This window comes from Mobula hypostoma, unplaced genomic scaffold, assembly GCF_963921235.1.
Source record: "Mobula hypostoma unplaced genomic scaffold, sMobHyp1.1 scaffold_105, whole genome shotgun sequence".
NCBI classification, from domain to species: Eukaryota; Metazoa; Chordata; class Chondrichthyes; order Myliobatiformes; family Myliobatidae; genus Mobula; species Mobula hypostoma.
Genome location: NW_026948228.1, coordinates 82321 through 93115, shown reverse-complemented (window position 1 = coordinate 93115; position 10795 = coordinate 82321). Strand labels below are relative to the sequence as shown.

General features: G+C 42.0%; 1 protein-coding gene across 4 annotated transcripts; it reads right to left on the bottom strand.

Annotated features, from left to right (window-relative positions):
- Positions 1–249: 249 nt before the first annotated feature.
- LOC134342039 (zinc finger protein 239-like) lies at positions 250–8095 on the bottom strand. 4 transcript variants are annotated; one of them, XR_010016923.1, is made up of 4 exons: positions 8067–8095; positions 6043–7453; positions 4346–4600; positions 250–1303 (listed from the first exon to the last, which is right to left on the bottom strand). XR_010016923.1 is itself a non-coding variant. In XM_063039977.1 (3 exons), exons 2-3 carry the CDS (start codon positions 7051–7053, stop codon positions 4445–4447), a joined length of 1167 nt encoding a protein of 388 aa, XP_062896047.1. In that variant the 5' UTR covers positions 7054–7453; positions 8067–8095; the 3' UTR covers positions 2408–4444. The 4 variants fall into 4 exon arrangements, 2 of the variants coding, with proteins under 2 accessions (XP_062896047.1, XP_062896046.1); XR_010016924.1 differs by lacking the exon at positions 250–1303 and adding an exon at positions 2413–2545; XM_063039977.1 differs by lacking the exon at positions 250–1303 and having other exon boundaries at positions 2408–4600.
- Between the last annotated feature and the right edge of the window lie 2700 nt (positions 8096–10795).

Here is a 10795-nt window from a genome sequence, read left to right as displayed (position 1 = left end):
GCTCGAGCACAGCAGCGCGTGTGTGACGTAAGGCACCGTGCTCGTGACAGCAGATGCCGATACGGGGAGACCATGGGTGACGTCAGGCCCGTGGGGGGGGGTCTGCTGTGTGACGTCACGTGAGGGGGAGCGCTTCAGTTTTAAAACACCTTTTGTTGGGTCCGATCTGGAACAACAAAATTAAATTCGGGTTTCATCGGGAGCGGATCCGGTGTTGTGAGATGTGTCCGGCTGTGCCGTGTTGTTGGTGGAGTGGGCAGCGGGGTGTTTGTCTCCGGGCTCTCCTCAGCCCCGGTTTTCACTTTGCCACCGAGCCCGGGCCGTGGATCAATTCCTTGTGGTTGTGCAGGGGGTTTGGGGCGAAGGGACAGTCTGTCTGTCTGTGTGGGTCGGGGTTATGAGTGGGTGTGGGTGTGGGTCCCGGCACAAATTAACTTGTAAACACCGGACCATCTGGTGAATTGGATCAGACAGCTTCGCTCGCCTGTCCTTTCAGGAAACAACAATTCTCTCTTCATATTAATGACTGTCTAAACTTGCTGTGAACAAGATTCTGTGTTACAAGATTGTGAGTTACAGAGTCTAGGACAGCTGTCACCGTCATGGGCTGCGAGTGCAGACAGGGATTGGGGTCACTGAGCTGTGCATCAGAGAAGGACACGGGTTTGTACAGCCTCCTGTGGGGTAGAAATGTCCACACGGTGAATTCGGATCTGCTGGCACATCGGGAGTCTGAAAGGGAAAGGGAATAGGGAAGGGGCTGAGCAGAGAGTTTTAACAGGGGAACCTGTTCAGGGGTGGAGGGGTACAGGAGCTGTCTGATAGATCGTTTTAATTGTTTTTTATAATCTGACAGATGGTGACTGAGGAAGAAGCTTGTTGACGGAGGATACCCGGAGGCGAGCAGCTCAGACACGGAATCAGGAATTGAATTGAATTGACTTTATCTCTTACATCCATCAGGAGTAAAAATCTTTACATTACGTCTCCATCTAAATTATGCAACGTGCAATCATAGTAATTTATAATAGTTTATAATAAATAAAACAGACAATGTAATATAGAGTACACTCAAATCAGCGTGAGTTCATCAGTCTGACGGCCTGGTGGAAGAAGCTGTCCCGGAGCCTGTTGGTCCTGGCTTTTATGTTGCGGTACCGCTTCCCGGATGGTATCAGGAGAGTGACAGTGATGTGATTTCCTGTGTCACGGGTACAGACAGTCGTCTCAAGTGAGGGGTTTGTGTGGAGATGCAGCTTCCCTGGAGGTGGAGGAAAGAGGACACACCAACAGGTGGAACCAGCTGTGGGAAGACATGGTTTGTCAGGTCTGACGATGAGCTGAATGTACCATAACCTTCAGACTGAATCAGAAAACCATTCTGAGGGTATTTGAAATGTCAGAAGCAGGGGAGATGTGATCACATGTGCAGAGGGCAGAGGTTGTGTCTCCATCAGACCCTCAGTGAGATGGTTCAAGTTATAATGTGCAGGGATGAAAGCACAGTGTTTGGGGCTGGATTTAAACACTGATTCTGACACAGTGAGAGGGTTAGTTTTGCCATAAGGAGGCAACATTAATGGAAGAAGAGACAGGAACTTCATCAATTCTACACTGGTCCCATTTATCAGCACTTGGTTCTTAGCTGACTGTATCTTGGCAGTTTCTTTCTTTCTTTTCAAATCTGTTTATTATTATTATATTATTCAAAAATAACACGAGTACATCAAAGTAAGCAACACTTACAATGTCTCAAGGAAAAAAACATTATTTTCTAGATTGAAAAATTTTGTTGATAATAAATAGAAACCCTACTCAGCAGGAAAAAGTGGGGGGAAACCCCATTAGGTGTACAACCCAGAGCCATGCGTCATACAAATAGCTTCTAAAAATAAACAGCAATCCGCCAGCAAGAAAAAAAAATATATACCAAATTTTACAATTAGATCGTGGAGGAAATCTACCAATTAACTCAAATGATAATAACGAGCAAATGAATCCCATCTTTTCTCAAAATCAAATAAAGGTTCAAAGGTTCGACTTCGAATTTTCTCCAAACTAAGACATAGCATCACTTGAGAGAACCATTGTGACAAAGTGGGAGCTGATGTATCCTTCCATTTCAACAAAATGGCCCTCCCAGCTATCAATGTAACAAATGCAATAACATGTTGGTCAGATATAGAGATACCACGGATATTTTGAGGAATTATTCCAAAAAGCACAGTTAATTTGTTAAGTTGTAAATTAATTTAAAGTGCTTTAGAAATTGTCGAAAAAACTGACTTCCAGAACTGTTCCTGTATAGAACAAGAGCAAAACACGTGTGTCAGCATAGCTGTCTCAGTTTTACATCTATCACAATAACTATCAACATTAGGAAATATTTTAGACAGTCTCTCCTTCGTCAAAGGGTAATGATGTACAATTTTAAATTGAATAGTGAATGACGAGCGCATATTGAAGAAAAGTTCAGCTTCAGAATCCGTGTCCAATCCTCCGTCATAAAAGATAAATTGAGTTCCTTCTCCCAATCTTGTTTAATCTTAAATAAAGAACACTTATCCCATTGTAATAAAAAAATATAAATTCTTCCAATAGAACCCTTCGTCAAAGGGTTCATACTCATAATAGTATCTAACAGGTCAGCTTCCAATACGCAAGGAAAATTACTTAAATATCTTTGTAAGAAACGTCTAACTTGAAGGTATTGTAAAAAGTGTGAGTATGAAAGATAATATTTATCAACTAATTGTTCAGAAGACACCAATCTATCTTCTTTGAAAAAAACAAAAAAAAATTAATACCTTTATTTTTCCAAAGTAAAAAAATTGGATCACTCAAAGGCGGCTTAAAAAAGTAATTTTGATAAATTAAACTAAAAAGTTTAAATTTTTTAAGATTAAAATTTTTAAAAATTGCAAAACTGGAGCCAAGTGTGTAATGAATGCTTAATCACAGGGTATAGATTTAAATTAACAACTTTAGCTAATTGTATAGGTAAAGCAACTCCGAATAACGAGGTTAAGTAAAACTGTTTCACAGCTTTCAATTCCAGGTCTACCCAAATTGGCCAATCGTTCTTATCAACCCAATATAACCAAAAGGACATGTATCACACATTAACCGCCCAGTAATACATTCTTAAATTAGGCAAAGTGAGACCTCCATCCCTTTTCAACTTTTGTAAGTGACATTTACTAATTCTTGATCTTTTATTATTCCAAATAAAAGTTAAAATAATAGAATCAATCTGATCAAAGAAACTTCTTAGTCAATAAAACAAGGATATTCTGAAATAAATATAAAAATTTTGGGAAAATCATCATTCTAACTGTATGGATATGACCGACAAGTGAAAAGGTAAGTGGACTCCATCTATTAAATCAATACTTCATAGAGTCTACCAAAGGAACAAAATTGGCTTTATAAAGATCCTTATTTTTTTTAGTGATTATAACACCTAAATATCTAAAAGAATCTGTGACTTTGAAAGGAGTATTATCATATATAGAGGCAGGTTCATTTAAAGGAAACCATTCACTTTTACTAAAATTTACTTTATATCCTGAAAAATCTCCAAATTTATTGAATAATTTTAGCAAGGCAGGAATAGATTCTTCGGGATTAGATACATAAACCAATAAATAGTCAGCGTAAAGAGAAATCTTATGAATGGTCTCATTCACAAAAATCCCATGAATATTTTTAGCTTCACGAAGAGCAATAGCAAGGGGTTCTAATATTAAAGTAAATTACAAAGGACTTGATGGACAACCTTGTCTTGTCCCCTGTGAAATCTGAAAAAAAGGAAACCTACAGTTGTTATTGACAACAGTAGCAATAGGAGCTTTATATATCGTTCCAAACCAATTATTAAAATTAACACCAAAGCCAAATTTCTCTGAAACATTAAAGAAATATTTCAACTCGATCAAATGCTTTTTCAGCATCCAAAGAGACGACGCATTGTGGAGTTTTAAAAGAGGATAAATATATAATGTTAAGTAGTCTCTGAACATTTGAAAAGGAATAACGACCCTTTATAAAGCCTATTTGATCCTTAAAAATAATTTTACCCAAAATATTATCTAACCAATTGGCCATCATCTTTGACAGAATCTTAGCATCGACTTTCAATAATGAAATAGGTCTATATGAGGCACGGTCAGTAGGATCTTTATCCTTTTTAAGAATTAAAGAAATAGAAGCCTCATAGAAAGTAGAGGGTAAATCACCTTTCAAAACAGAATCCTTAAACATTTCCAACATATATCCGGAAAAAGCAATTTTCCAATTTTTTTATAAAATTCTACAGGACAGCCATCAAGTCCAGGGGCCTTACCAGATTGCATTGAAAAAATAGCTTTATGAATTTCGGCTTCAGTAATTTGGGCATCAAGAGTCTGTACAGACAGAGCGGTCCCTGGCTTCGTATGCTATCCTAGGTTGCTTGCCTTTTATTTTGGGCTTTCAGGGAGGTGGGTGGGGTTAGAACTAGGAGTTTTTTCCTCTTGGGTGGTTCTGGATCATGGGTGTTTTCTATGTGGTTGTATTCTTCATCACCACCATTTTTGATCATCCCGTATTGGTACGTGCTCTGTGCAGGTATAAAGTAGAATAAAATTATAATATGGTATTTAAACAGATTAATGTTATAAGTTGGAATGCATGTATTTGGAATCATCCTATTAAACGAAAAATAGACAAAACTATTAACCGATTCCAACCTGATATAATTTTTGCTCAAGAGACACACATCAGGGCAGGAGATCTAAATAGATTTTTTTTGGATGGTGGAGAGGTTTGCAGTTCCACTCTACTTCTCAGAGTAAAACTAAAGGCATGTCCATCTTTATTAAATCTAATATATTTATTCAAGAGGATATTGAGTCAGATTCGAATGGTAGATTTTCAATTGTCAAAGGAGTGATCTGTAACAGAAAAGTTGCTTTGGTCAATCTGTCTGGTCCTAACTTAGATGATCCTTTTTTTAGAAAAGATATTTGCTTTACTGCCTGATTCAAATGAATATATGTGATAATGGGCGGGGATTTTAACTGTTGTTTAAATCCTATGATTGACAAGAGCTCAACCAATCAGTGACTTCCACTCACTCTGTGTCACTTATTAACTCCTTTTTGATCGATTTTGGATTGATCGAATTATGGAGATATCTGCACCCCGATAACAGAGAATATTCTTTCTTTTCACATGTTTAAAAATTATAATATAATCAATCCCCACTTCCTGCCTAGTGTTAAAAATTGTGAAAATGACACTATTGCTATATCTAATCATGCACCTTTGAGTTTGTGTTTTGAATTTGATTATGTCATTCTTGCCCGCCCAACATAGCACATGGCACATGTCTCAGACATTATTTCAAAACTCTGACTTTGTTGGTTTTATTGAAACCCAGATAAAAGAATTCTTTCATTTTAATGATATAGTGGGTACGTCCAAATTAATTATATGGGATACATTTAAAGCATTTTTGCGTGGTCAGATAATTTCTTATTCAGCTAAGCTTAAAAAACAGACTAAAGTAGAATTAGATAAGATTGGGCTGGGGGGCTATCACCACCAATATTAAGCTGCTAGCCTAAGCGAGAGTTACATATGTCCAGACGACTGAGTGAATTGCTTGCCACATTCAGAGCAGGTGAACAGCCTCATTCCAGCTCAATGAACTCAATGATGCACATATGGTTGATATGGCTGAGAGAATCTCTTCCCAAAGTCTGAGCAGGTGAACAGCGTCTCCCCAGTGTGAACTGACTGATGTCTCTGTAGGGAGGATGATTCAGTGAATCCCTTCCCACAGACTGAACAGGTGAATGGCCACTCCCCGGTGTGAAGTGACTGGTGTTTCAGTAGATGAGAAGACAAAGTGAATCCCTTCCCACAGACTGAGCAGGTGAATGGCCACTCCCCGGTGTGAAGTGACTGGTGTTTCAGTAGGTGAGAAGACAAAGTGAATCCCTTCCCACAGTCTGAGCAGGTGAATGGCCTCACTCTGTTGTGAACTCGCTCATGTACCTTCAGTTTAGATGACAAAGTGAATCCCTTCCCACAAATTGAGCAGGTGAACGGCCTCTCTCCGGTATGTACTCGCTGATGTACCTTTAGTTCGGATGACTGCATGAATCCCTTCCCACAGTCTGAGCAGGTGAACGGCCTCTCCCCAGTGTGAACTCTCTGATGCACCTTCAGTTGGGATGATGAATTGAATCCTTTCCCACAGTCTGAGCAGGTGAATGGCCTCTCCCCAGTGTGAACTCTGTGATGTACCTTCAGTTGGGATGAGCAAGTGAATCCCTTCCCACAGTCCAAGCAGGTGAACGGCCACTCCCCAGTGTGAATTCTCTGGTGCTCTTGCAGGTTTGATGCCTGACTGAATCCCTTCCCACAGACTGAGCATGTGAACGGCCTCTCCCCAGTGTGAACTCTCTGGTGTACCTTCAGATTAGATAACCAAGTGAATCCCTTCCCACAGTCCGAGCAGACGAACGACCGCTCCCTGGTGTGAACTCGATGGTGTGCCATTAGGTCAGATGACCGAGTGAATCCCTTCCCACAGCCTGAGCAGGTGAATGGCCTCTCTCCAGTGTGAACTCTCTGATGTTCCTTCAGCTGAGCTGATCGAGTGAATCCCTTCCCACACACTGAGCAGGTGAATGGCCTCTCTCCAGTGTGAACTGACTGGTGTGCTTGTAGGCTAGTCGACTCAGTGAATCCCTTCCCACAATCGAAGCAGGTAAACAGTCTCTCTCCAGTGTGAACTCGCTGGTTTCTCTGTAGATTAGATGAAGAATTGAATCCCTTCCCACAGTCCAAGCAGATGAATGGCCTCTCTCCAGTGTGAACTCGCTGGTGAGTCAGTAGAGTGGATGACTGACTGAATCCCTTCCCACAGTCTGAGCAGGAGAATGGCCTCTCTCCAGTGTGAACTCTCTGATGTACCTTCAGTTTAGAAGAGCAAGTAAATCCCTTCTCACCTTCTGGGCAGGTGAATGGCCACTCGCCCGTGTGAACTCGCTGGTGAGCCATTAGGTCAGATGACCAAGTGAATCCTTCCCCACAAATTCAGCAGATGACCAGCCTCTGCCCAGTGTGAACTGACTGGTGTGTCCACGGGTGGGAAGACTGACTGAATCCCTTCTCACACACAGAACAGGTGAATGGCCTTGTCCCAGTGTGAACTTGCTGATGTACCTTCATGAATTGACCTTGAATCCCCACAGTTTAAAAAGGTGAACAGCCTCTCCCCTGTGTAAAATGACAGGCGTGCCAGTCGGTCAGATGATCGAGTGAATCCCTCACCACAGTCTGAGCAGGAAGGATGATCGAGTGAATCCCTTGCTCCACTTCTTATACGCGTGGACAGAGACAGCAAAACTGGCGTGTTGTGTTCGAGATCCCCGTAGATAAATTCCTTGTCGTTTTTAACCTGAAAAAAGATTTATAAAATCCATCAGTGGGTGAAGGACAACATTTCAGATGAGATCACTTGAGTTGCAAGGTGTGATCTGACCTCAAACTGTTACAGTGAAGTTCAACCAAAGCTGGAGAGAGAAATCATCTTCTATCTGGGCACAGTGCTGGTATCTGGAATGACAATCAAACTCTCTGATGCTCTTCTTGTCTCTATAAGAATGGGGCATTTCTGCCGTCTCCAATCTGTGACCTGGCTCAGTTTGACTCTCTCCATTGGTATTATTCCCTGTTCCCACTGAGCCGCATGGGTTCCTGGCCCCACAGTAAGTGAAAGACTCTCACACAAATAGCCTATGTTGACGGCGTGCAGCTGGGATTTTCTTTTATCTACTGTCAATTTACAGTGCCACAGTTTTAACGCCATGTAAACATTTCCTGCCCGGATGAATGGTTGGTCTTCACAGCTGTTAAAAGGAATTAAATCGACATTAGTATTATTTCTTGTGCTTGTCACAGAGTCATAGAAAAGTACAACACAGAAACAGGCCCTTTGGCCCATCTAGTTTGTGTTGAACTATTTAACCTATCTACACCCATACCCCTACCATCCAGATACCAATACAAACCTCTTAAATGTTGAAATTGTGCTCACATGCACCAGTTGGGCTGTCTGCTCATTCCACACCTGGATGACTGTCTGTGTGAAGACGTTTACCTGCATGTTCCCCTTAATATTTCACCTTTCACCCTCAACCCATGGCCTCTGTTTGGAGTCCCACACCATCTCAGTGGAAAAGGCCAGCTTGCGCTTACCCCATCTATAACCCTCACAATTTTGATACACTTCCATTAAATCTTGCCTCAATCTTCTACATTCCAAGGAATAAAGCCCAGACCTGTTCAATCTCTCCTCATAACCCAAGTCCTCCAGACCTGGCAACAACCTTGCAAATTTTCTCTGAACTCTTTCAACCTCTTTTACATCTTCCTGTAGGTTTGTGACCAAACTGCACACAATACTCCAAGTTAGTCCTCACCAATGTCTTGTACAACATCAGCATAACATCCATCTCCTGTACTCAGTACTTTGGTTTATGAAGGCCAATGTGCCAAAATCTTTCTTTCCATCCCTATCAAACTGTGACACCACTTTCAGTGAAATATAGACCTGTATTCCCAGACCCCTTTCTTCTACAACACTTCTCGGTGCCCTACCAGTCACTGTGCAATTCTAGGTCCTACCAAGGTGCAACACTTCACACTTGTGAGCATTAAATTCCAATTTCTGTTTCTCAACCCATTTTCCCAGCTGGTCCAGATCGCACTGCAAGCCATGATAGTCTTCCTCGCTGTCCACTACACCACCAATCTTGGTGTCATCCACAACTTTGCTGATACAGTTAACCACACTATCATCCGGATTACTGATGTAGATGACAAACAACAGATCCAACACTGATCCCTGTGGCACACCACTAGTCACAGGCCTCCGGTCAGAGAGGCAACCATCTGCTACCACAGTCTGGCTTCTCCCAAAGACAGTGTATCATCCAATTTACTATCTCATCTTGAATGCTGAGTGACTGAACCTTCTTGACCAACCTCCCATCTAAGACTTTGTCAAGTGCCTTGATAAAGTCCATGTAGACAACATCCACTGCCTTGCCTTCATCCACTTTCCTGATAACATCCTCGAGAGTCTCTATAAGATTGGTTAGACATGACCTACCGTGCACAAAACCATGCTGCCTATCTCTAATCAGAACACATCTATCCAAATACTTATATATCCAGTTGCTGCACATATGTTCCAATAACTCTCCCACTACTGATGTCAAGCTCACTAACATAAAATTTCCTCGTTTATCTTTAGAGCCTTTCTTGAACAGCAGAACAACACTGGCTGTCCTCCAATCCTCCAGTACCTCACCTGTCACTAAGGATGATTTAAATATTTGTGCTTGGGCCCCGAGAATTTTTGCACTTGTCTTCTGCAGCGTCCCAGTGAACAACTTGTCAGGCCCTGGGGATTTATCCATGGTAATTTGCCTTAAGACAACAAACACCTCCACATCTGTAATCTGTACAGGGTCCTTTCTAACTCTCACCCAGTTTCGTGTGTCCTGCACCTTGGGTGCAATGCACCTCTCTTCATGACATATCTATCACTCCCTTCAACTCCTGGATGATCTGGAATTCATCCATTTCCAGCTCCAACTCCCGAACGTGCAGGGTTACAAGCTGCAGCTGGATGCACATCTTATAGGTGAGGGTGTCAAGGACACTGGAAGTCTCTCCAGCTTCCCACCAATGTCCCATCTAATTTGTAATGATCGGTGTGCCAAAAAATCTTGCCTGTGCAATTTTTACCCATTGACAACAACATGTGCAAACTGAACTTTAAATAGAGAGGTATTTATTTTAACAGCTAGCAAATGAGAACTCTGATGCCCTCTGGGTTTGATTGAGTTCATCTGCACTGTCACACAACCTATATAGCAGGCCTGTAGAGGGTTATGAAGGATTTTCTCGCCAGACCTTTTGCACACCGTCCATATCTGATTTGCTCGCTAAATGATGCTTTAAAAAGTCAGATTTCCAAAATCACTCCACTTCCTCGCACTTGCAAATTCTCCAGCAACTTTTGCATTGCCACAATACACACAGGTAACACCGGTTTCTGTATTGTACATAAATATTTCCCCTGAATCCTCCCCCAGGGGACTGATGACCAAAGAATATGAACGGAAGGGCAGGTCTCATTGGAGAATGGCACATTTGTGATGTGAAAGCTACTTGTTGATCAGGACAAAGGCGTTTGATATCATTATGTACCCAGAGAGAATGGGTCAAAACATGTTCCCACGGGTACAAAGGTCCAGAACAAGAGGAGGTAGAACAAGCAACACACACAAAATGCTGGAGGAAATCAGCAAGCCAGGCAGCATTTATGGAAAAGAGTACTAATGCTGAGTTCCTCCAGCATTTTGTGTGTGTTGCTTGGATTTTCAATATCTGCAGGTTTTCTCGTTTGTGATTGAAGGCAGAACAGAGGTGTTTTTTTTTTATCCGCTGGTGATGTAAAAGATTTTGTTCCCTTTCTCCGAGTTCCTAATCCTTGCATTTAGATAGCTGGAGCTCAGCTCTGTCTGAGAGATCCATCGGTTCCCATTCCCTCATCAGCCGGAAGCTCCCCGGGGCCCGTGTACGGATCGTGGGGCTGAGAGAGAGGGAAGAGAACAGGACTGTCCCGGGATTACGGGCCACGGTGTCCGGAGCTCACAACAATTGTCCCAAATTCGGTGTTGAAAACCCCCACCCGCAGCCGGGGAAAATCTCTTACCTGGAGCCGATT

Bases quoted from the DNA above. Each gene is read 5' to 3' on its own strand.
- LOC134342039 (XM_063039976.1), bottom strand. From the start codon at position 7,053: ATGGCTCACCAGCGAGTTCACACGGGCGAGTGGCCATTCACCTGCCCA.